Source organism: Neolamprologus brichardi, chromosome 11 (genome assembly GCF_056152115.1).
Source record: "Neolamprologus brichardi isolate AB-2024 chromosome 11, ASM5615211v1, whole genome shotgun sequence".
In the NCBI taxonomy this organism is placed as follows: Eukaryota; Metazoa; Chordata; class Actinopteri; order Cichliformes; family Cichlidae; genus Neolamprologus; species Neolamprologus brichardi.
Window position 1 is genome coordinate 9,997,742 of NC_142114.1, and position 23,410 is coordinate 10,021,151.

Here is a 23,410-nt window from a genome sequence, read left to right on the forward strand (position 1 = left end):
ACACCCTGACAGTGTTATATTTGTTTAAATAGTTCATATTAGCTACTAAACTCTAAATACCTAACTAGAGTTTTTATGTTAAAATAATACTTCTATGAAGAATATGATTTAATGAGAGCAATTGATTTTAAAAAAAAAAGTCCTTAATGAGAGGTTTTGAAGAGCAGAGTCCCCTCTGATTGGCTCCAAGGAGATGGGAAGCAGCAGCCGAGAGGTTCAAATCCCAGAGACAGAGGTAGACAGCAATAATATAATGAAACATAACACTGACAGAAGAGGAGACCTGGAAGTGGAGGATGATGGTCCATATTAACCCCAGGGTCAACTTAGGGTTCCCATCAGCTATGTCATCGTTTCTGATGTTAACCAGTTTGACCTAAGAAAGCAAAACATTCACATTACTTGCAAGATTACAGCTGAAACTATGAGTCATCTTCTAACGATTGACATTCGCAGTCGGGTTTTTAAGGGTTTGATGTATCGTTATACATATCATACCTGCCGATGTCTGAGGAAGTCCAGTGCTATCTGTACATTCTGAAGTTTGTGGAATCGCATGCGGCCTTTCTCTCTAGGCTGAAGAGGTGAAAGAACAGATAAAGAAGTGTTTAGTTACATTGCAGACACTCAGTACTCAGTGCTACTGCCATTAGAAAGGACCAACAGCAACCAATAAAAAACAAAAAATGTATGATGTAAAAATCAAAATGAAAAACATTTAATAGAGAGATGAAACGGTTCTCCTTTCTTTGTCTTAGTCCTTTAGTTCACCAGAGAAACAAAAAAATAAAATTATGGGAAATTTGCATTAGCAAAGCCAAACTTAAGCCATCTGTCAGGAAGCAAATATATGATGCGTGGCTTGTTTCTGGGGTTCTCAAACAGAAATCAAGGAAAAATTCTCAAACAAACAGAAATCTAACTAAATATTTTCTTGTATACGTTCACAGCAGCTACATGATGAAAGCAAGCCTGTCAGCACAAGAAACAAAAAAGTCCCAGCAACAGAACTCATCATGGCTTGAGGTTTGTGGATACCATGCGCAGCCAAAGAACCGGAAAAGTGCCGATGAATCATTAAAACAAAAACATAATGCCTACTGTAAGTTCCAAACCCACTCACCAACCGAACGCTCCTGGCCATGTCTCTCTCCCTCGGCTAGCCCCAGCAAGAGCAGTGCAAAGGAGAGGAGGCGAAGGCCAGACGGCAATGATCAGCACACACAGAGGAAGGTTAAAGGAAGGCAAACGGGAGAAGGAGGAGCAGAAAAGAAGAACCGTCGATCAGATAGGAGCACAGTTCACAAACACGCACACAGTCCAAAGTGGTAGCAATGTGTTATAGCTATGGATGCATTGTGAAAATGAGCAGAGCTGAAGCCGGTGGAGGGCAGCAGCAGCAGAAAAGCTTTGTGTACAATTTTGAACCCCAGGATATGAAATACATAAGCGTTACGCAAAACAAAGAGACAAGTAGAAGAAAGTAATTAAAATATAGCTAGTGAAATAGGAAGAAGAGGACGGTACACTGAAAAGAAAGTTAAGAGGTGTTTGTTTAGCATAGTTCAGCTCAGGTTAAGCTCTTGACTGACAACTTGGCTGCTAATATTTTACAATTTGTTGCCACAGGGGTGGCATTCCAGGTCGACCTCATTAAAGTAATCCTTGTGTAGTTAGTCAGGATTAGGTTTGGGTTTGGATGCTGGAGGACTGCGAAAGAATAACTGACAAAAATCAAGAGACTGTACTCACCAGTGTTTCTCCAGAGAGGACCTCCAACAGCGAGATCAGGTTATGTCCATCTCGAAGGTCTTCATACAGGTCTGTCACATGACGCTGTGACTGTTACAGTGGGGAAAAAAAGGAAAACACAGCAGAGAATATGTCAAAAGGATTCATGATGATACAACTTGGAATAACCTGTTCCACGTGACATTTGCAAACTCAAATTGTGGTGCAGTTTGCTGAAAGCTGACGGCTTAAAACACCTGCAGAGTCACGTACTGTAAGTTTTCTACAGTGCTTTGAGCACAATTCGACACATGTCAAGAATGCATAGCCACGAGCAGCCAAGCCCGACTGCTGGCAGCTGTCAGCCTGACACATGATGAATAGGACTTTAAATAAAATAAGAGATCATCAAGGGTTAAAAAAAAAAGATTTAACCTTTTGGATTTCAGTTAACTGAATTAATTGTTTATGCAACAGATGCGCTGTGCTTTTGCAACCAGACAACAAAACAAGTGAGGGAAAGCAAAAGGGACATGTGATGGTGCACAAACACGAGGGAGGGGAGACAGCCTTCATGCAGTGAGATACTGACCAGCTACATATTTACTGCCAGCACCTACCTCTACCCTCGAATGCTGGTGGTAGAGAAGAGAAGAGATGATATGAGTAATGGGGGAAAAGGAAAGGATAGAAACAAGAGAACGAGAAAAGCGTATGAACAGAAATTAAGTGATAGTTGGACTTTGGAGGATTTGATGGTGGACATGATGACAAACTGATGAAAAACAGAATAATTAAAGTACTCTCTGTTTTCGTAGTCTGCAGATATATTGGTCTACTGGGTGTGTGTTTTCCATGTGGGAAATGGGCCTCAGCCCTAAAATGGAATGAAGGCATATTTTCCCTTGCAAGTTGCAACAGTGACTGATTCATCTTGGCAAGAATTTCCGCACCTTCCTACCATCCATATATCCATCTTATGATATGCTCCTCCATGCTGCAGAGAGAGATGATTAAGCGAAGTGCACCACGGAGCTAAATTTAGGGAAGGGAACCAACACTGCTGCCACTAGAGTTCACTGTTTGCACAATAAAAGCTCTTCTACTTTTTAGGATGGGTCATATTGTTAAAGTCTGCACCCTCTGAAACTGTCTGTCAGGGCTCTCTCCAATCAGATCAGTACCTGTTTACACAATTAAACGATGATGATCCGGTCTTTCTTTGTCAAGTAATCAATGCTGTGATTTGTCCTCTATCTTGCTGAATCTAGCACAGCCATCTATCGCCACTCCTTGGTTACTTTGTCCTGCTGCTGAAAGTTTACTAGGCAAACTGCAGCCTCGGCAGTAAAAAGGAGCTGCTTTCAAAGACAAAGTCATTAGTGCACATGCCTTACAGCGGTCCTTCCAGTGGTCTGTGATCCACTGTCTGGAAGCAACATGCTTAACATGCCTCAGGTTTTACATCATCTTGTGGAGTTCCTCTCATTTTCTTTATCCTTCATCTGATAACCATCCTTACAGAGTAGCCTTGATGTGCAACAGTTCAAGGTTCTAGACCTCATCACAAGCAATTTGTAGGCATCTACTAGAAAACAGATGCTCATCCCATAGCTGGTTTGATGTTTCACTCTTGTCTTACGCAAGATGAAGAGATTTATTGAGCTGGGTGGGGTGGAGGGCATAACACTCAATGGCCCTTTACAGCTCTTCATGGTTGCACCCAACCTCCAGCCTATCCCACTCGACCATTAAGCCATTAAATCAGTTTAACAGCGGTTTAACCTCACTAGAGCAGATCAGCACATTCGCACACATACTTTAACGCTTTCCCTCCCAAACGTGTGCATTTTGCTTCAGTGAGGTTCTTTACTTTGGGCTATACGTGGTGATAACGCTTCTTTTTTTGCTGCTAATAAACACAGACTCAAACTTTTCTATTAGAATACTGATATAATTCGAATATATACGGATTGATGTTGTCATCCTGAGAAAATAAGTGTTATCTAATGAGCACCTCTCCTTTACTCTAACTACACTTGTTTTCAAGTCATGGTAGAAAGTAGTCTGCAGAAAAAACTGTACCTGGAAAGGGCAGAAACAAATTCTTAAATTCATGTAGTGTTGCAGTATGCGGGTAACTGTAACAATAACTGGATGGGAGTACTTATGAAACTCCCCATGCATCAATGCATGCCTTTCAGTTTAAGGCGTGCACTGATGCCAGTACAGCCACCCCTACCTAGTAGTCTGTGCAGCACATGTGCTACCGTTGGCCTAACCCACCATTGGCTATGAGCCCAGACCAGAATTTGCCTCTTCAGAGGGAGCTAAGTGAGTCCAGATGTCTGTGACTCACCCTCGAATATTCACAGTGGACACTTAAGAGAAACAAGAGGGAGGAACTGAACTAGGTTCTCATGCAGTGGTAAAAGAAACCATAGCTCTGCACATTTATGGAAAGGATAACACTTTCTTTGTGCTCATTTGTTTCCTCTGTTTTGTTCCATTAAAAAAAGAAAGAATGGGCCTTCTGTCTGTGGAGTGGAGCACTTAATGGTTGTAAATGTAGTGCTGCCAATTGGAGTTTTCTGGAAGAAAAGTGGCACAAGCAGGAATATTTTTAGCACTCTGGGAGAGCGGTATTGTGTTACACGGGCTAATATGTCAACCTTAATATGGAGGTCTGGAATGAGGACTATAGTCCTTTTTGACTTGACTCGCCTCCTGACCTGTTCACGTGAGCCTTCGGGCCATAGTTTGTGAATAGAGAGTGAGACAGGTGAGATTTGAAGAGTGCTGATGGACGGCTTACACAATCTCTCAGCTGATGACAGATGAGACTTCTGGTAAGCCTTCCCATCGCGGTGCCCTGTTAGCACAAAACAAAAACCTGTCTAGCTAATGTATGTTTATGCAAGAGGGGAGGGGGTGAGGGTCGCGGTGGCGGTGTTGGTAATGATTTCTGCAGAGATGTTAACAATGAACACACACTGACACTCGTTCAGCTGCTGTAAGATTTTGCTGTTATGTGGTTCTTTGTTCGCCTGAGTTTGTGATCTTTAAATTGGCACAAATCTTACAGACTGCTGGAGCTCTGTGTGGATTCGACATGTTCCCCCTGTGCCTGACTGAGCTCTCTACAGGTGCTCATTCTTCCAACCGCAGTACAAAAACACACATGTTGGCTTGGCTTGGTGCATAAGTCTGAATGTTCTTCTCTGTGCTAGCCTTATAACAGCTGCAATAGGCTCCAGCAACCCTGAATTGTAAAAGCAGTTGTATAAATGGATGAATGGAAGAATGCATGGAGTGACGTATGTAATGATCATACGTGGACATAATCCCAGAATACATGAGTTGCAACATTTATACAGCTTTATTCAGCAGCCTCCTGGTGTTAAATGAGGGTCAGGGCAATCACTCACTATTCAAACATCTGCAGTTTGACACTGACAAAAGCTATGCTTGTTGCGTACACGTGTTTGAACAAAAGGGAAATTTGTTGACACTCTTCTGTGACTTATGTTTCTCCCTCTTTGTACCTTAAGTCATGCTATGGATTGAGCGAGTGTGCGTACAAAAACCTGACCGTCAATGTTGCCTTAGTTACAACACAGGAAAAAAAACAGAATAGGGCCTCACCTTTATCAAGTGCTTGTTCACCCACTTTGTGAAGGTCTTTTTCTGGACTCTGTCTCGTTCATCTGCAACACAGAAAGAGCACAGTTAAACATCGGACTCGTAAGACGAGGAAAAGCTAAAACTAATTTCAAAATGAGTAGCATCAGGTGTGCGATTAATGTGTTTCTTCAGTGTATTTCTAACAGCACGCTAAGGAGGAAATCCCCAAGACTGACTGACAAGACTTTTTTTTCCTCCTTTAGAATAAACACAACTCATCTCTGGGTGGAAAACGGCTCTTGTGCTCCTGTTCAAGCCTGCATCTGAGTCAGGGAACATTTGAGACTATTCACGGTCTGCAGATGCACTTCTGTTGTCTAGAACACAGGTTTGTAAGGTCATGTCTCACTCTATGACACCACTGGCAGCTGTGCTCTTAAGACATAAACAAAAAGGAAAGGATCGAGGCTTCAAAACTGAAATATTATTAAAGTGTGAAGATACTTGGGCGTGATAACCGTGCGACATAATAGCATAACTATTAGTCTGCAATTATCCGACAAGAAAGAACAAGGCCTAGGCATGGAATACACCCTCTAACATAACAAACCTTCATACTCCCTCTTATTCCTGTTCAGTTCAGGTTTAAATAAAAGAAAACATACACACATACACAAACACAAAAAGGTGTGCCACTACAATTATTTATTATGGACGCAGTAGATAGATGAGTCTGTTTGCTTTCACGTTACCCCACGTGATCTAAATGTTGTGGTTTACTCAACTGTTCAGACAGGTTCAGGAAGTGCACCACCCAACTTCACTGACCCACTCAGCAATTCCTTCAGATTATGCTAGAATGTCCCCTAGACATACCACAAAATCTTATCAGTTTTAATGGGAGTGACCCATCCACCTATATATGTTGACACGCCCAGCAATGAAAAGCAAAGGGTAGTGATTTAGTGCTAACATAAAATAGATGCCCAGAGGCTACCTTTTTTTCCTCTTTAGAGGAAGTTGCCAGTAATTCTGGACAACTCTGTTATGGAACTGAGTTGCCATGGAAACATCATACTGAGACCACCAGACCTTTAAGCCTGCGGATTTTTCATCTGTACCAGCATTGGAGATAGTTGCATAAACTATCTCCACGCTTATACTTCCTGTCAAAGATGCAAAATTCCACATAAATAGGAAATGTTACAAGTTGCACCTTGACCTGTGATTGGCTGTGCCCCGTTTTACCTTTTATAATGAAATTACAACTCTTTTCATGTGCTTTTAGAAAGTAAAGGTGAAGGTGAAATTTTCACTTGTCACCACACATAAACATGCTTGATTGAGGGGTGGAGTTTATGGTCCAGAAGAGGATATGACTATAATAGAAAACACTCTGTGGAAAAACTACATTTTCTGAACTATAATTAACGGTACTTGAAGATGCTTTAACTACATTTCAGAAGAAAATATTTTATCTTCTTTTTATATTTGCAGGTAATAGCACTTTAAGATACATTTTAACACATAGTCAGTGTATACTAGTGTATACTCTGCAAAGGCTCAGTAAAACTGTAAACGGTAAAACAATAGTGTAAGAAACGCTTTTATTTTGATATGTCATTGAAAATAAATATAAAATGTAGTAAGATTTGGTATTAGTACGTGAGTGAATTGATATTTTTACTTGAGTAAAATGTAAAATGATCAGTATCCTTGAAGTTCAAGGCTTGGTAGGTTTATATGAGGACATGCGCAGGGTGAAGCAAGGCTTTTACTGAGAAATGACCTTGTGGAAACCTTCAAAAATATCCATCTTCACAGGAATAAAGAACAATTTGAAGGAGAAACAGGAAAAAGAAATGTGACGCATGGAGTGACACATCGTTCATTTTGGCTGCAACCGAGGAGAAACAGTCTGTAGCTGGAGTGACTCACCCCCCCCCAAAAAAAAACAAAAAAAACAAAAAAAAAAAAACACATCCAGCACGCCACACAGCAAAAGTTGTGAATGGGCTCTGCTGACCAATGTGAAATGAGGAAGCTGCTGATGGAAGGAGTGGACAGCACAGCCCAGCTTGACTAACTGCCACTGGATGCGAAATAATATGCAGCACATGATGCACGCCAGCGACTACAATAAAAGCAAACAATAAGCAGCAAAAAAAAAAGATTATCATCTGGCATGCACGCAACGTTTAAAAAAGTTTCACACAAAGCTTTTCAAGCTCTCGCAGACAAAAGGTCTGCAACGGGAACTCTGCCCAGTTTGGGAAATTAACTACACCTCTCACCCCTTCCTGGAAAAAAAACACTTAATTTGTGCCCAGAGGCTCCTCACACATGTGGGACCAAACAGATCAAGACTTGCAATTCAGCTATTTTACACTAAGTGCCCCCATACTGGTACCTTTCCTGCCGTCCATGGCCTTCAGCATCCCTTGGTAGTAGCCGTCATCTGAAGGCACCCTCTCCCTGCCAAAGCTGTCAGAGGAGAAATTCCTGTACCTCTGCTGCTGAGAGGTCATTGTCGCCGTTTGTCAGGGCACAAAATAATATTCCTAAATGATAAAATATCCGTGGTGATCTTCCCCTTTGACAGGAACTTTTGCTTTTTACTTGTATCTATCCCTCCAGCACTACAGTTGGTCCCAGAGTAGGCAGTCCTGTGGCCACAATCCACTCAGCGTTTCACAAACCTATGATTTTTTTTCTCTTCTTCTTCTTCTTTTCCTCTCTTAACCTCCTCGCTCCCTCACTGGGTTCGGCTCTGCCCTTCTCTTTCCTCCCAATGTGGGTTTTTTTTTCACTCCCTTTTTTCCTCTTTTTCTGTTGCTCACTCTGTTCCCGCGAATGGTGCCTGTGGGCTATGACGTCTGGGCCTGTCCTTATGTGTGATGTGCAACTGTGCATTAGCGGTGGCCCTAGTGTGTAGAGGACACTCTACACACTAGTAAGGTTTGTGGGTGGGGCTCTAAACACACGCCTACCTCTTGCAATGTGAGGCAGAAAAAGAAGAAGAAGTAGAAGGAGAGGCGAGGTGTGGCAACCTGCATGTACTATTACTTATTCACCCAACTTGCGCAAGAAAAGACACACGCACATGCACACACACCAGCTGAGTAAGAGGACGCAATAAAGAGCCATAAAAACTGATGCTCATGACCTTTTATACTTTAGAGTGAATTAAATGTGATTTAAATGACTAAAATGTCCAACAAGAGCCTAAAAAGTAAAAGAGAATTTTCTGAGTATCGCACACACATCTCCGGTTAATCATTATTTATGATTCATGCAGTCAGTCACTGTGATGTAAAAACAGTAGAGATGAGGGATGAAATAGTTTTGAGAAATGCTGTCATAAACCACGCCCTAAACATCTCAGATTTACTGAGAGATTATGACTCCATGTTCGAATTTGTCTGTGCGTGTAATTATTTTCTTTTTCACTACTGGTGACGGAAAAATACATCCTTTTGTTTATTTAAGTCTCCATGTAGAGCGTGTTGTATTTCACACTTCTAATCAAACAACACGTCCGTCTTTTCAATTCTATTTCAGGAATTGAAAGGGTTTTTGTGTGTGTGTGTGTGTGTGTGTGTGTGTGTGTGTGTGTGTGTGTGTGTGTGTGTGTGTGTGTGTGTGTGTGTGTGTGTGTGTGTGTGTGGGATGGGGGGGGGGGGGGGGGGGGGGGGGGGGTTACTTAGCCAAAGTAACCTCCATTTCTCAGCTTCACTAAACATCTCCTGCAGTATTTAAGGGAACAAAAGATGCATTAATTCCTGCTGTATAAACTAAATGATTTTGCCAGGCAACAAGAGTCTTTTTGAACAGCAAATCTCATAAAGCAAGCAAAAACATCCCTCTTTTTGTAAGAAAAAAATAGAAAAAGAAGTCAGGTAAAAATGAATTCTCTTTGACATTTTTATTACTCCAAGTTCCACTAATGTCACTCTGCTTTATCGCCCTGTGGCAATAACTGGAAAGCACCCTAATGATAGCGCCACAGAAGACGCAGTTAGCAAAACAACACAGGAATACTGTTCATATGAACCTGTAGCATTATAAACTATGAGGTAAGACTGAAGCAGCAAAATGAGTGGGCCTCTTGACATAAGCAATGTCATATTTACTTGATCATGTTTTACTTATTAAGAGGATGGTGTCATTATTGATTACTTTAAAAGTAACATACTATCAGTATGTAGCTTCACACAGTTCCAGCTCTGTGTCTAAAGTTCCACAATTATCAGTTGATCAGAAAACTTTAGACCCTGCTTTCATAATAGTCCCCTATAGAGTCGCTGTACTATGTGCTGACAGCTAAGCTAGAGGCCAGGGTGTGTCTAAATCCTGCCCATCTTTAGCCTAAGGTTGGTTATATATCCCATTTGCCCCACCATGGCTGACATCTCTTTATCAGGCATCTGAAAGTACATATTTTTTTCTTCAGTGTAGTCAGCATGGCCTGTGTGGACATGCAGGCACTTAATGTGTCAGTGTGCTTGTTTGGAGGTGTGTGTGCAAGCAATGCCTGACTCATTTGAGCCCTGCTAGCAAATTTGGAGACACACCTTTCTAGTTTCTACATTGTCTAGGCAAGCTGCAGAACTGAGGTGCGGTATGTGGGTAGGTAATTAAATCTGAAACAGGAAAGGAATCCTATCAAAGGCAGAACGTGCTGTGAAAATACTCAAAGGATATGATTTTGAAATGGATGGAAAAAGGTGTTTTTCATCTCCTAAAACAAGTTAGAAAAGAAATTGATTTACAGTTGATCTGAGATGCAGAGGAAACGGTAGATGGTAACAGATATCAGTGACGATCTGGCGGGAAAAAGCATACAAGCACCTACTTGACCTGCATTTCTGTCAGTGCGCCCCAGGGTGGCTGTGGCTACAATGTAGCTTGTCATCACCAGTGTGTGAATGTGTGTGTGAATGGGTGGATGACTGGATATGTAAAGAGCTTTGGGGTCCTTAGGGACTAGTAAAGCGTTATATAAATACAGGCCATTTACCATTTACTCTCACTGGAAACACTATAGCAAAGGAGACCCAAAGGAAAATGGGCGAAAGTGTGAATCATCTTAGTCCTTAGATCTTTCCTCTAAAAAGGAGGCATATCATTAACGTCTCAACATGCTTATTACACTGCTCCTTCATCTGGCTTCATCAAAAACCAGATGGAACACTTGGGTTTTTTATGAGAACGGAGAAAGTGTGGTGAAAATATAGAGTTGCTTTCTTTTTTTGGATGACAAGTTTGATGATGGACTTGATAAGGGCAGTGGTCATCTTACCACAGTAGTCCCGGATGTAGTGTTGCTGTTAGCATGACTACTAGCAATATAGTACAGTATCTGCTATTCTCTGCCATTAAGAGGAGGCTTAGGCTGTCTTTTGTATATACACAAATCAGACACAAATAAGCTAAACGAAATTTGGTAACATGGTACATATCATGCCTGCATGGTCTGTCCACAACCTGCATGTTAGCATGCTAATGCTAACATGTGTTTAGCTAAAAGCACCATTGTGGCTTTTAATTTTGATTAAAATGTATTTTTGTTATTGATTTTAATTAGAATTTTGTGCATTATTTCATATTTTTCTGCTATGGTCTTTCTAACTATGTGTTAAAAAGTGCTTTACGAATTCAATTTAGCATTATTTATTATTGTGCATGCTGATATAGCAGAAAGCACCACTAGCTTTTGACCCTTACTCCTTTTACCACTAATATACCGTATCATTATGGAAATGGTTTGGTATAATTATCATAAACACATGTGACAACCAATATAATGGGGTTAGGCAGTTCTATGTGGTAGTGGTCCTGAAACGCTAACTTTGTGTCTTTTAATGGTCGTGTCATTTTAGTTTTGCCCTGTTTGCTATCCTCTCTCTATGCCTGTTTTTCCTCCCCAATGGTACCAGGTTGTTGCATAGCTGGAGTTTTGATCTATAATGTTGAAGGCTCCTTGTTTTACAATATAAGTGCCTTGATATATGAAAGTGAACTGAAATTAATATAAAGAAATCTGTATTTTCACATATATACATGTAGCCTCGCCAGATGGTGAATTCAAACCCAGGACCTTCTTGCTGTGAAAACTGAAACAGGACCATCACACTGGATTTATGTGCTTTTAGCTGATCCCTGTGACACAGCTAAGCCTTCCACCACTTAAAACAACAACAACCTTCATTTAAGCACCATGGAGCAACAAAGCAAAACAAATTAGAGGACAAAGGAATTCTAGGAATGTGTCATTATGGTCTTTTCTAAGTGCTGAAGCGCAGGGAAAAATAAGGGTTTAGACAGACGGAGGACGCACAACACCTTTCTTTGCAGAGGATGAAAAAGCTGCGAAACAAGGTTTGCTCCAACAGTTCAGGTTACATGCCTCTCTCTCTCTCTCTCCCATGTTTCTAATCGTTATTTTTAACCCCATGGCCACTTGCTCAATTGAGGTGAAAGTGTTTAAAGTGATATGTGGTTGCCACACCTTTTTAAAATGGAATGATGATAAACTGGGAGCAGCCTAAACACACCTAGCATTATCTCACGAGTTGTTCTTTAATGACAAGAAGCTACAAGGAGGAAAGGGGCGAAGAGGAGGCAGATTGAGGAAATGCCCACCTGAATCACAGCACACGTTATCTCATATTTCTGATACGGTTAGCATACAAAGTCATCAGTGGCATGACCATCCTTCAGAAGGTTCTGATTCACGCAGATCACAAGCTGTATTATCCAAGCTGCATACTGAGTACATGACTCAAACATTTAGGCAAGCAGCACACCAAAGCAAACACACCTTAAACCTCTTTAATGTTACCTGGATAAACTCCTATAAACATTCAGTTGAAATAAAAAGGAAAAAAAAAAGACATAACACAAACTATCTGGCAATTTTACATTCATGGAAAACTAATGAGAGCACTAACTTTATGCTATCAAATCCAGTGGTTAAATTAGCCCCTAAGTGTGATAAACGCTGTATTTCTAATCCTGGTCTATTAAGTGAAAACTCCAGAGACCAGAGATATCTGTATATGTTTTTACATTTTTACACTTTACATCTTTATTCAGATATAAACAGATGTTATGCAGAAGTTAATGATTGGCAATGTAATTTTAAAAAGCTACATTACACAAGTAAGACCCATTCTAATCACAGTTAGTCATAGCTTTGCCGTGACACACTGTCCAGTTATCACTGCCAGCCATCATCAGCCTGACAGCAGACTTTGGATGATGTTGTCAGAACCAGCTGTAGTGATGAAACTCCAAACCCAATTTAACTCAGACTCAACAGGCCTTCAGATTAGCCACAGCAGCTGAGGTTTAAAATAGCTCGGTCCTGAGCTTTGCAGGAGTCTGTGGAAAGCACCGCATCTGGGGTCATGTTAGTTGTTAATGTGCAATTCTGGTGACTGAGATATAACTTAGTTGACTGACTGGCACGTGGCGGCTAACGTTTAAAAGCAGCACGTGTCTCCCCCTGCAGGTCACAATGCAGTCATTTGGCTGAAAATGTACACATTAACAAAAGTACCTGAAAATGTTTCAGATAAATCAGATAAATAAAAGTTAAATAACACAAGATAGTGTAAATGGAACTATCTAAATTCTTGGCAATCATATCAAAAATGTAACTGAGTGTAAATCAAAAAAACATTTAATGATTGTCAAAAAAATAAAAGATTTTTTTTTAAGTACTAATCGGCTGAAATTATTTTTAGGAATTAAAAACGAAAAACAGTCAGTATCACATGTGGTATTTCCATCTGCTAAATCACCCTCAACACTTTTTTGAAAATGTGGAGAAAAAAAAAGGGAACTTGAGAGACGCTTCCATGACAACATCCACAAATATACAGCACCGTGTTTCTCAGTGGTAACTATTACTGAGTCTTACTCATGGGTGTGTTTTTAGGCAGAGACAGAGGGGTTTCCCATAACTGACTATTTGACGAAAGGAAAACGCCACCCTTGCCTCACATGACACTTTGGCCCTCCACTGGCTGAAGGTAGTGAAATATTCTGACCACTAGATGGCACCAGAGTACAACCACACCCAACTGCTTTACACTACATTCAGTCATCCACCCATTCACACACTGGTGATGGCAAGCTACATTGTAGCCACAGCTGCACTGGGGCGCACTGACAGAGGTGAGGCTGCCGGACACTGGCGCCACCCGGCCCTCTAACCACCACTAGTAGGCAACGGGTGAAGTGTCTTGCCCAAGGACACAACGACCGAGACTGTCGGAGCCGGGGCTCGAACTGGCAACCTTCCGATTACAAGACGAATTGCCAACTCTTGAGCCACGAACGCCCATAGAGGGATGGACATGGTCAGCAACAATACTCAGCTAGGCTGTGGTGTTTAAATGATGCTCAAATGGGCTCTAACTGTGCCAAGGAAATACACCAGTACACCACCAGTATGATCCTGAGCTGCTGAAACAAGGCAGGATAGATCCAGGCTTTTGCATTGTTTCTGCCAAATTCTTACCCTAACATCCAAATGTGACATTAGAAATTGAGGCTCCGTTAGCTGAAAGAGAGTCGGCGGGTGTGGTCTTCTGCTGCTGTGGCCCATCTTCAGGGTTCGACATATTCTGTGTTCAGAAATCTTACTGCATATCTTGGTGGTAATGAGAGGTTATTTGAGTCACTGTTCCGTCCCTATTAGCTTGACGCAGTCTGGCCATTCTACTCTGGCATCAACACGGCATTTTTGGTCAGAGAACCGCTGCTCACTGGATATTTTCTTTTTTTCAGCCTTCTCTCTGTAAATGCCACTAGATCAGCAGTTTCTAAAATACTCAGATACATTAAAACTCAGAAGCATGCCACATTCACCATTTTTGACCATGTCTACATTTAAGTTTCTGGCATATGATGGGCTGATTAGAGCAGAGCAGTTGACCACATGTACCTGAGATAGTTTCCAGTGAGTGCAATCCAGAGAAAAGAATGAAATAAATCAGAGGCACCAGAGAAATCTCTGCCAGAAGTCCAGAAAACAATATTGCAGCCCTATTCAAAACAGACACTTTAAATTCGTGCAAATAAATTACTCCATGGATTCAGGAACACTTCAGAAAACTATCACTGAATAAAGCTCATAACTGAATCCACAAATTAAACTTAGAAGTCTATCTCACAAAGAAAATACATGTATAAACAAGATTCATACATGTCTTCTCTGGGCTGCAATGAGGTAAAATGAGGGAAACCATAGACTTCCCAGGGTTATCCAGGTTATTATTAATGTATAGATAGGAACCCAGCATCAATCATGGTGTCAGAATTCAACAGTGCACATTTGCGACATCTGCAAAGGAACCATTAATGCTTAACAATATAGGTTATGGAGCAATTCAAGCTGCCATCCAGACAAAATCTTTCATTTCAGCAAGATAATGCAAAGCTACACTACAACAGCATGGGTTTGTAGCACAATAGTCCTCATGCTCCAATGGCCTGTGCACTGTCCTGACATGTTACCCATCAAAAACATTTGACACATAATGAAATGAGGCTTCAAACTTTTGAAAAGCTAAAATCCAATCAAGTAAGATAAGGACGTTACGCCACAGGAATGAGATAAGGTCAACATCACATTACACAGCAGCAACAAAACACTTTTAGAAGATAAGAGAACAGGTTGCACGAGTTGCACGAGCATTTCCAAGTGTTATAACAGAAGTGATGGTGGGAAGTATTAATTGTGTGTATATATATGTGTGTGTGTGTGTATATATATATATATATATATATATATATATATATATATATATATATGTGTGTGTGTGTGTGTGTGTGTGTGTGTGTGTGTGTGTGTGTGTGTGTGTGTGTGTGTGTGTGTGTGTGTGTGTGTGTGTGTGTGTGTATATATATATATATATATATATATATATATATATATATATATATATATATATATATATATATATATATATATATATATATATATATATATATATATATATATATATATATATATATATATATATATATATATGTGTGTGTGTGTCATATATATACACATATATATATATATGTGTGTGTGTCATTGCAAAGAGTCTGTAATTAAATTTGTTTCAAGTCATACAACTATGTTCATAATTGCCATTTTTGAAATATCTTCTAATTGCATTTGGACTTGAAATATTTATGTGAAAGTCTAAAATACATTACCACTATTCAGCTACCATAATTCCATAAACTATAAATGTAGTTTACCCCCAACCTTCCGTCAGTCTCTCTGAGCAGGACTGTCTTGTACCACCCATGTAACATTCAACACAATGAAAAACACAACACACCAAACTCCTCCCTACCGTGTCCTATAAATCGAGTCTCACCACTCACCTGCACAACACATCTTGCTGTACAGGTATCTGGTTCGTTCTCCATGCGAGCTCATCTCATGCAGATAATTCCCTCGCTCAAAGTTCCACATCCCAGCCATGCTGATGCGAATGGAAGTGTACACAGGTAGCCTTTTGTGTTTCAGGCAAGCTGTGCCAGCTGGTGTAAATAGTGGAAACAGGAATGACTTTCAAACAGAAAGTCGTTTCTTTGAGGGGGGGCAGGGCCCAGCCCAGTGCTGGGCTCTTTTAAGGACAAACACAATAGACAGCAGACTGGTAGCTCAACATAATTTTCATAGTTTAATTATGCCGTCCTTTGACTTATTAGTCATTTGGTTAAGCATATCTGCTCAATGAGAACCATGACAAATGTAAAACTGGAAGCAAAAGCGCTTTGTTGCCCTACAGCCATCCATTTATCAGACTGTCACTCGTCTAGAGTCAGTTTACAATTTGTACAAGCATTTAAAACAGAGGTGTTTGTGCACCTGCAGGCACGTCGGTTTGTGAGACTATTATGAGGCTTCACTGCATCTTTAATGCTAATCCAAGATAGCAGACTAGACTTCTGTTGTGTTATGATTAGTATTTAATCCAACTGCTTTAACCTGAAACTTTTGTCTCTGACTGCTTTTTTCACCTTCGCAAAAGCTCTGAGCTTCAATAGCCTGCATCTTGCCAGAATACAATGTATTTATTCAGATTAACAAATCCTAAGGCACATAATCCTAAAAGTAAATACAGTGAATATGCCCCTACCCATTACCAGTTTACTTTAGGATCTGGATATTTAGCACGGGGCAAAGCACAGTAAAATGTTGAAGGGAAAGTGCAGATCACTGATCTCTGACCCAGGACTACCTGTGTGCCAGGATCTTATCACACCGGACGCTGATACGGATACTTTCACTTGACCTCCTTGATTTTATTTTACAAGAAACTTTAATGTTTAATGTAACAATAATGTTGACAGGGACATTAAGACCTTCACACTGACAGCTAGCATTTGCAGTGCCACACTGGATTCTTGGACTCTACTAAATTAGCATTATATGACTCACTGTACAAAATAACACTTGTAGACTTAATTCCGGGCTTATTTAATATATCATCTAAAACAAGCTGTTTTAGCTCTCTTCACTGTCCCTTTATCCACCTTTCTTTTTTGTTGTTGTTGTTCTTTTTTGATTTGTATAGCATGTGGGTGACGCTTCTGTGCTATATGACAAAAAAAAAAGCATAATTAATCTGCTTTAAGGAGGGGGTCAGATCATAGTATTTGTTTCTATTATCCCTGTGCTGCTCATAAATAAATCAGCTCTATACGAGCTCCATCTGACTGTGTGTCTGATCACAGCCTGTTCATTATTCCCAGAGGACATGAGAGCTGTATCCAAACCAGCTTCCATAAGCCCCTAAGAAAAAAATGTACTGTTTAATTTATGACTCATGCCCACTGGTTTACCAGCACCAACCACAATGGTCGGGGCCATTTAGACTTTTTTTTTTTTTTTACATACTCACGAGCCCTGGAAAAAACAGACACATACAAACCCACACACACTGGTGTACTGTATTGTAAGTAGTAATTGGATTGCTCCAGAATAAAACTCCTGCCTGTTTCCAGGAAGAATGCTGGCTTTTCCATGAACCAAGCCAAAGCCATAACCAGAAGTCAACCATCACAGCCCACACAACTATGAGAGGGCCCCACATGTAGCTCTAAAGGAGCATTTGCTTGGCGATTGAATGTCATCCATGCGCTTAGCGTGTCAAACAGGATGTTACACTTCACAGCGTTCTGTGAAAACTCTGACACCTTCTGGGCGACTGCAGAGTGCTGGAGCAAGAGCTTTCCATAGCTACAGCAGCTACATGTTACGCCTGAAAATTCTCAACCGATCATTTATGCAAAGCAGTTTAAGCAAATTAACAGTCTGGTTCCAAAACAGCCATCAGCCAATGTAAATAGTGCAACAGATCTGGGTTCTGTTGCACCATAAAATATATTCATCCTGATTTTGATTGTCTGTGTAAGGGCAGACAAACAGAGATGAAAGGTCAAAGCTCAGGAGGAGAATGCAGAGTGAGGCACCTTGTGTGTGACTCACAGCATTTTTTTCCCCTGCCCCCACCCTTCTCACGATTTTTCTCCATACTGGTCATCGATGGAGTAAAATGCCGGCATCAGCGTTTCCATATCTGCACATGCAGCCTACCACGGTCAATAGCATAAGACCAGAAGCTAAATCACAAGTGGTCAGACCGTGTGGTGTCTGCTCTCACTCCTGTATAAGTGATAGCTCGAGCCATTGAGCATTAGTGGATAGAGGACAGAGCTGTCATCATGCAGACTGGGTGCCAGTGAAAAATAGGACAGCTAAGAAAAAAAAAGCCCCCTGATGGGTCTAGACCGAAAGGGACAGATCAGCAGGAAGAGCAGCTGCATTAATGCTTGAGTATCAAAGACAATAAAACATTATCCAAAAGGACATCATAGAGTAAATGTCAGGGCACATAACACGAAACTACAGCCAAAGCAACTGGGCATCAAATATTAGTCTTCGTGTCCTTAGAGTAGTGAGTCAACTTTGAAGAATATTACATTTTGCGTAGTGTTGTGTAGGTCAATGCATTCTTTAGTGTTGCCTAATGTGCCATTTTGGCCATGGGAAATGAAGTTAACGTTTGCTTTACGCCTTGCATGAAAGCATCTCGGCCTGCTTTCTTTTTAGAGTTGTTTCACAACAAGCGCTTTCCTTTTACTCCTATCTTAGACTGATAACATTAACACTTCCCATGTTAAAGAGCAAGATACCACACTCTTTAAACTTTATCATGATAACAACAATGAGCCATGACAGCTAAACTACAGACACTTTGGAAATCAATCAGGACTGCTAGTGACATCTTAGACATCTTAGAAACCTGGGTTTTGAACAGGGTTTGGACTGATCAATAGCCAGACTTGCACTAGCATGTCTTAAAATTTAAGCAATTGAGTACTTTTGGGGTATCGTGTCAACAACGACTCGTGTAAAGGCATTGGATTAAACAAAATATTATTTAGTGTAGGACTGTATTATCTGTTAGCTGTTCTGAGCACACAAAAGCTACATTTATCCAGGATAATCCAAAGAAAAAGTCATCAAAGTGTTGACTCATGGATGCAGCATCTCTTTTGTAACACTGCTAGGGTTTCAAAAGCTACCGGCTGCTTTGGAAATTGGCAGTGCCTCAAACCAAGCAGGTGTACTGAACCACTACAGGACTTTTTAAAGAAATACAGGAACAACCTTCAGCAAGAACACACATCCACACACAAAAACGGACAGAGACATATTGGATCTGAAAGCAAACATGGCCCAACAGGTTTGGAAGGGGCCTTACCAGCAACTGAATTACCAAAACACTGCTCAGCTGCTGTACCCTGCAGCAAAAGAGCTTCTGTGGAAGTTCAGTTAGGTGGAGCCCGGGCCAGTACGCATCTATGTTGTGTGACCGGTCAGACCTACATGTCTCAAGAACCTGCAAAAGGCTTCTCATGCTGTCTGGGAAATGTGGCGGCGTAAAACTGGCACATTATGGCCTGGTGGCACCTTTGACCTGTCACGACTGACAAATTTTCAAGGTCCCACATGACCTATACAGACAGTAAACATGCTAAATGTGAAGCTGCGCGGAAGAGAGTTTTAGGGTTAGTAATGTGACTTCTTCAGATGAGTATCAACAGAAAGTATCAAAATGAGCATTTTTTTTTATATAATCTCTAATCAGACACAGAGAGGAAGAGATGAGGCAAATATATTTTCTGATATCTAGCTGCTTTACCCTGAAACTTTAGTATCTCACTGCTTTTTTTGTGTAAACTTTGAAAGAGCTTTAATACCCTACATCCTGCCACAGTTATGGTTACTAAATGCCCCAAAATGAGCAGCCAGGGAAGAGCGGGTCATGGGTGGCTTTCCAGCATTAGTCTGGACAGAGATAACGTAAAGGGTGTGAAGAAACACGCCTCGTGACAGGTGGGCCTTCACTGGGAGGGGGAGGGATGGCAGAGGCGTGGCAGGGACATTTGAAACTGCAGGGTCTCTCTGCCCCACCCCCCCAAAAAAAGATGTTTTCAGAACTTAAAATCACTTCAGTGATTATAATCATTATATCATCAGGATTCTTTTTGTTTATTAGGAAAAAGGATTTTGTTATGATTACAGCATCCTTCAAAAGTTTTATGACTTAAAAAAGACTGAAACAGCACATGATGACAATTCAACGTTTTGTTGCATGGCAGGACCTATAAAAACAACTCAACAGGTGACATGGTGATATAAACAGTAGTACAAATCCAGGGCTTTAGCTGCCACCTGCTGACATTTCTTAACAAAATGTGTTGGTATTGTGCTGGATGCCAACAGGTGTCCATGAATATGGAGACTTTGGAAAAGGTGGACTTGTTTCAACACTAAAAAAAAGGCAGAAGTTATTTTTTTAATTTTGTGGATTTCCTTTAAAATGTAATTCTAATTTAACTGAAGAGGATTTAGAGAATTATTGCAAAACAAAACATGGCGCAATGCTAAATGGGTGGATGAAAAAAATGTCAATTAAATGAATTACACAGAGCTAGTTTTACAGCAATGTGAAATAGCCAGGAGAGACCCACAACTATCTGACACACACAAGGGCACATTTAAACACGCTGTATGAGCCGCTGCTAATTGTTGACTTCCATCAGATGTCACAAGAGGTAATAGTAGGGGTGGGGGTACTGCAACCCCCCCTCCTCCCAAATTCTCCCCCTCCTTCACTTACATACCATCAAATAAATGAAAATACAGAAGGCAGCCAAGAATTTCCTCACAACAGCTCAGTCACACTGTGAACAACTATGAAAGACAATCCATGCCGCAGTAGCTGTTTGTGATGGGAATGTGTGTGCCTGTGTCCCGTTAGAGTGAGTGTGTACGCACAACAACAAGACATTACCCACTGCCTTTGCCAAAATCCCAACAACGGTCATCAGCCAGGAAGACAAGCACAGTTAGACACAAAGACACAACACAGAAACTTCAATTGTGTGACCTACCAGGTATGATCTTCATCTAAAAGAAGGTACGTGGAAAGAAGAGGAGGACAAGGGTGAAGAAAAAAAACAACAAGCTGGACAGAGGGAGAATGAGGAGGACAAGAGAGGCGCGTGTTTGTTTGCCCCGACTGCCTTGTTTCTCCCTGGTCTTGAATTTTGACAGGCTGTGCCTGCTGCTTGAATCCGTCAGCCTGCTCTCCTTTGGCCAGGGGAGGAGGGATGACACACCAAGCCTGGGGAAGGGGGCAGGGGTGAGGGGTTCTCTGAGGGCTGCCAGGGGGGAGAAAGAGGGCTGGAGCTGACTGGGGGTTATAAATATCCACTAGAGCCAGATGATCACACTGTGCTCACACTTAGAAACTGATGGAAGCGCTCTGGCGGGACACTTGGCTGTTCTCGTCCTTTAGAGACACCCTCCACAAGCAAGCCCTTCCATCGCCCCTCCCTCTCTTTCTCTCTCTCTTCGAGGATGATGGTGGGAACTGTTTAGGTCACACCTCTCACCCAGAAAACACATCACATGTAAGAGCTCTCTCAGGCTCAACATAACCAAATCATTTGAGTAGTAAGTACTCATCCCAATTAAACCACAGGAAAGTGTGACACACTGATACAACCGAATACAAGCTGAATTTAAACACACAGATATACTGCGGCTGGAAAGTCTGGCAGTAGATGAGATGGATTAAACTGGATCTTGTTCAGTAAAACACAGTTTAGTGATGGATGCTCTAGAGAGCAAGGCTGGTGACCTCAGTGTTCATCCCCTTATTGCTGCGGGATCATATCAATGCATGATATTCTCTAAATATAGTAAGTTCTAATATATGCATTTGGCTCGGGCAATTGTAGTGCTGACAACTGGCTCCACTTCTCTACACTGCCAAAAGCAAACCTGTCTGGAGAGCAGAGTGAGGACTGCATTCTGTTGTGAAATGCTAAAATTATGTATGGATGTTCTGTAGTGAAATGAAAGCAGCTGTACTGAGAAACCATTGAGCAGAATTAGACAGGATTGCAGGGAATTCCTTCATCAACAACTTTATGCGCAGCAATCCCAAACTCCTGAACTCAACAGGCGTTCTACACACACATGAATCATGTCAGGACACATGGCTGAAAGGTATTCTAAGCTTATGTCCCTGGGGAAAATACCAGTAGTCTCTTCAACCACACTGTGTAGTGGAGATATTCATTCTTGTAAACAAGAATGCTCCTCCTCTACTCACTAAGCTGGTGAGAAAATACTGGATAAAATTAGGGTTTTATGAACTTTAAAATGAAGGCCAAACTCGCATCCCTCTCACTCAACTGTAGTCACATTAGTTTGGTCTTCTAATAAGGTCTAACATGCACCCTGGGAAATGACTAACGTCATAACCATGTTGGCCAAACCCTCAATATATTCCACATGTTATCAATCCTGTTTCCAAAGTTTAGCCTGTTGTGAGTTAACCATTTCACTGCCACAAGAGATCCTGGATCCTGCATCACTCTCCAGCTCCTGCTACCATTAAATGTGATATCAAGCACTCTGCGCACGTAAATATGGCAATTCAAAGTAGCAATTTGAACGCACAAACAGCTGCTGGAATGGGATTCTGTTTCACTTTTCAAATAGGCCTCATAAATATTCACCTTTTGTGACTCCTGTTCTATATTTGTGCCATCATTTTTCAAAAATTTGCACTTAAGCCAAGAAGAAATCATCTCAGGTTTCATTTCAACATCCCTTAATTATCAAAATGTCTGTTTGGTCTGCAAGTGTCATAATTTATGAAGTGTACTCCAATATCTTCTGAGACTCCGAACTAAATATCAGAAGGGGTTTCACAGGCGGAGTCAGCAGTTAAAGACATGCAACAGCTAAGGTCATTTACTTTGTTTTGAGCAAAACAGCACCGTGGGCCAATCGGCACAAGCGGCAGCAGGAGATTAAGTTGCCAGTTTGCAGCACAGTCTGCTGACAGACGCCAAGAGTTTGTCTCTCACTTTTTCCCTACTTTTTTTTTTTTTCTTTCAACAGAGAGGTCACGCACATGAATCAACTCCAAAATTTGCAAATCGCCCGGGGTGAGTCACGACATTAAAATGAAGTGGCACCATAATGAGAGGCACAGAGCTGAAGTTCACTGTAGCTGTTCATTTATCCAATCACACAAGTATGCACAGGGCACCATTTCAAAGATGAAAACATGGAAGACCCTCAGTGGCACGTCTGTGATGTGATTTACTCAAATTGTGCCTGGTGCCATGTCCGCGCCGAGTTTAAACAGTGTGTACAGTCCACACAAAAGTGCTTACCACACAGATTTAGTTTAAGTGCATCCGGAAGGCCACGTTTGATGAAAACTGTTACTCTGAAATTCAAACCAGCTTATAGTCGCTGCTTTGAAAGCAACATTTTTGTGGCATAAGTCACATTTCATTCAGTACGTTCCTCCTTCCTAGTTTCCGCATCACTGATGCAAAGTAAGCTTGTAACAGAAACTGGAGGAGGACAAAAGTATGCATAGTTAACTGCAAAAATATCCAGCGATGAGCTTTGTCTACCGACTGCCACTTAATAAAG

At 41.2% G+C, this 23,410-nt stretch overlaps 1 protein-coding gene across 7 annotated transcripts in view; it reads right to left on the reverse strand.

The window, feature by feature from the left end:
• plecb (plectin b) overlaps positions 1-23,410 on the reverse strand; it is a 59,581-nt gene that overhangs the window by 30,770 nt on the left and 5,401 nt on the right. For 2 of the 7 annotated variants that reach the window (XM_006794861.3, XM_006794860.3), the window contains exons 1-5: positions 7,766-8,419; positions 5,377-5,438; positions 1,753-1,842; positions 499-576; positions 284-376 (exon numbers count right to left, since the gene is read on the reverse strand). In XM_006794861.3, coding sequence (XP_006794924.2) covers positions 284-376; positions 499-576; positions 1,753-1,842; positions 5,377-5,438; positions 7,766-7,883 — 441 coding nt within the window. In that variant the 5' untranslated portion in view covers positions 7,884-8,419. Of the gene's footprint in view, positions 1-271; positions 377-498; positions 577-1,123; positions 1,160-1,752; positions 1,843-2,351; positions 2,367-5,376; positions 5,439-7,765; positions 8,420-23,410 lie in introns of those variants that run through there. The other 5 variants (XM_087848098.1, XM_035909530.2, XM_087848099.1 and 2 more) reach the window with 5 other exon arrangements.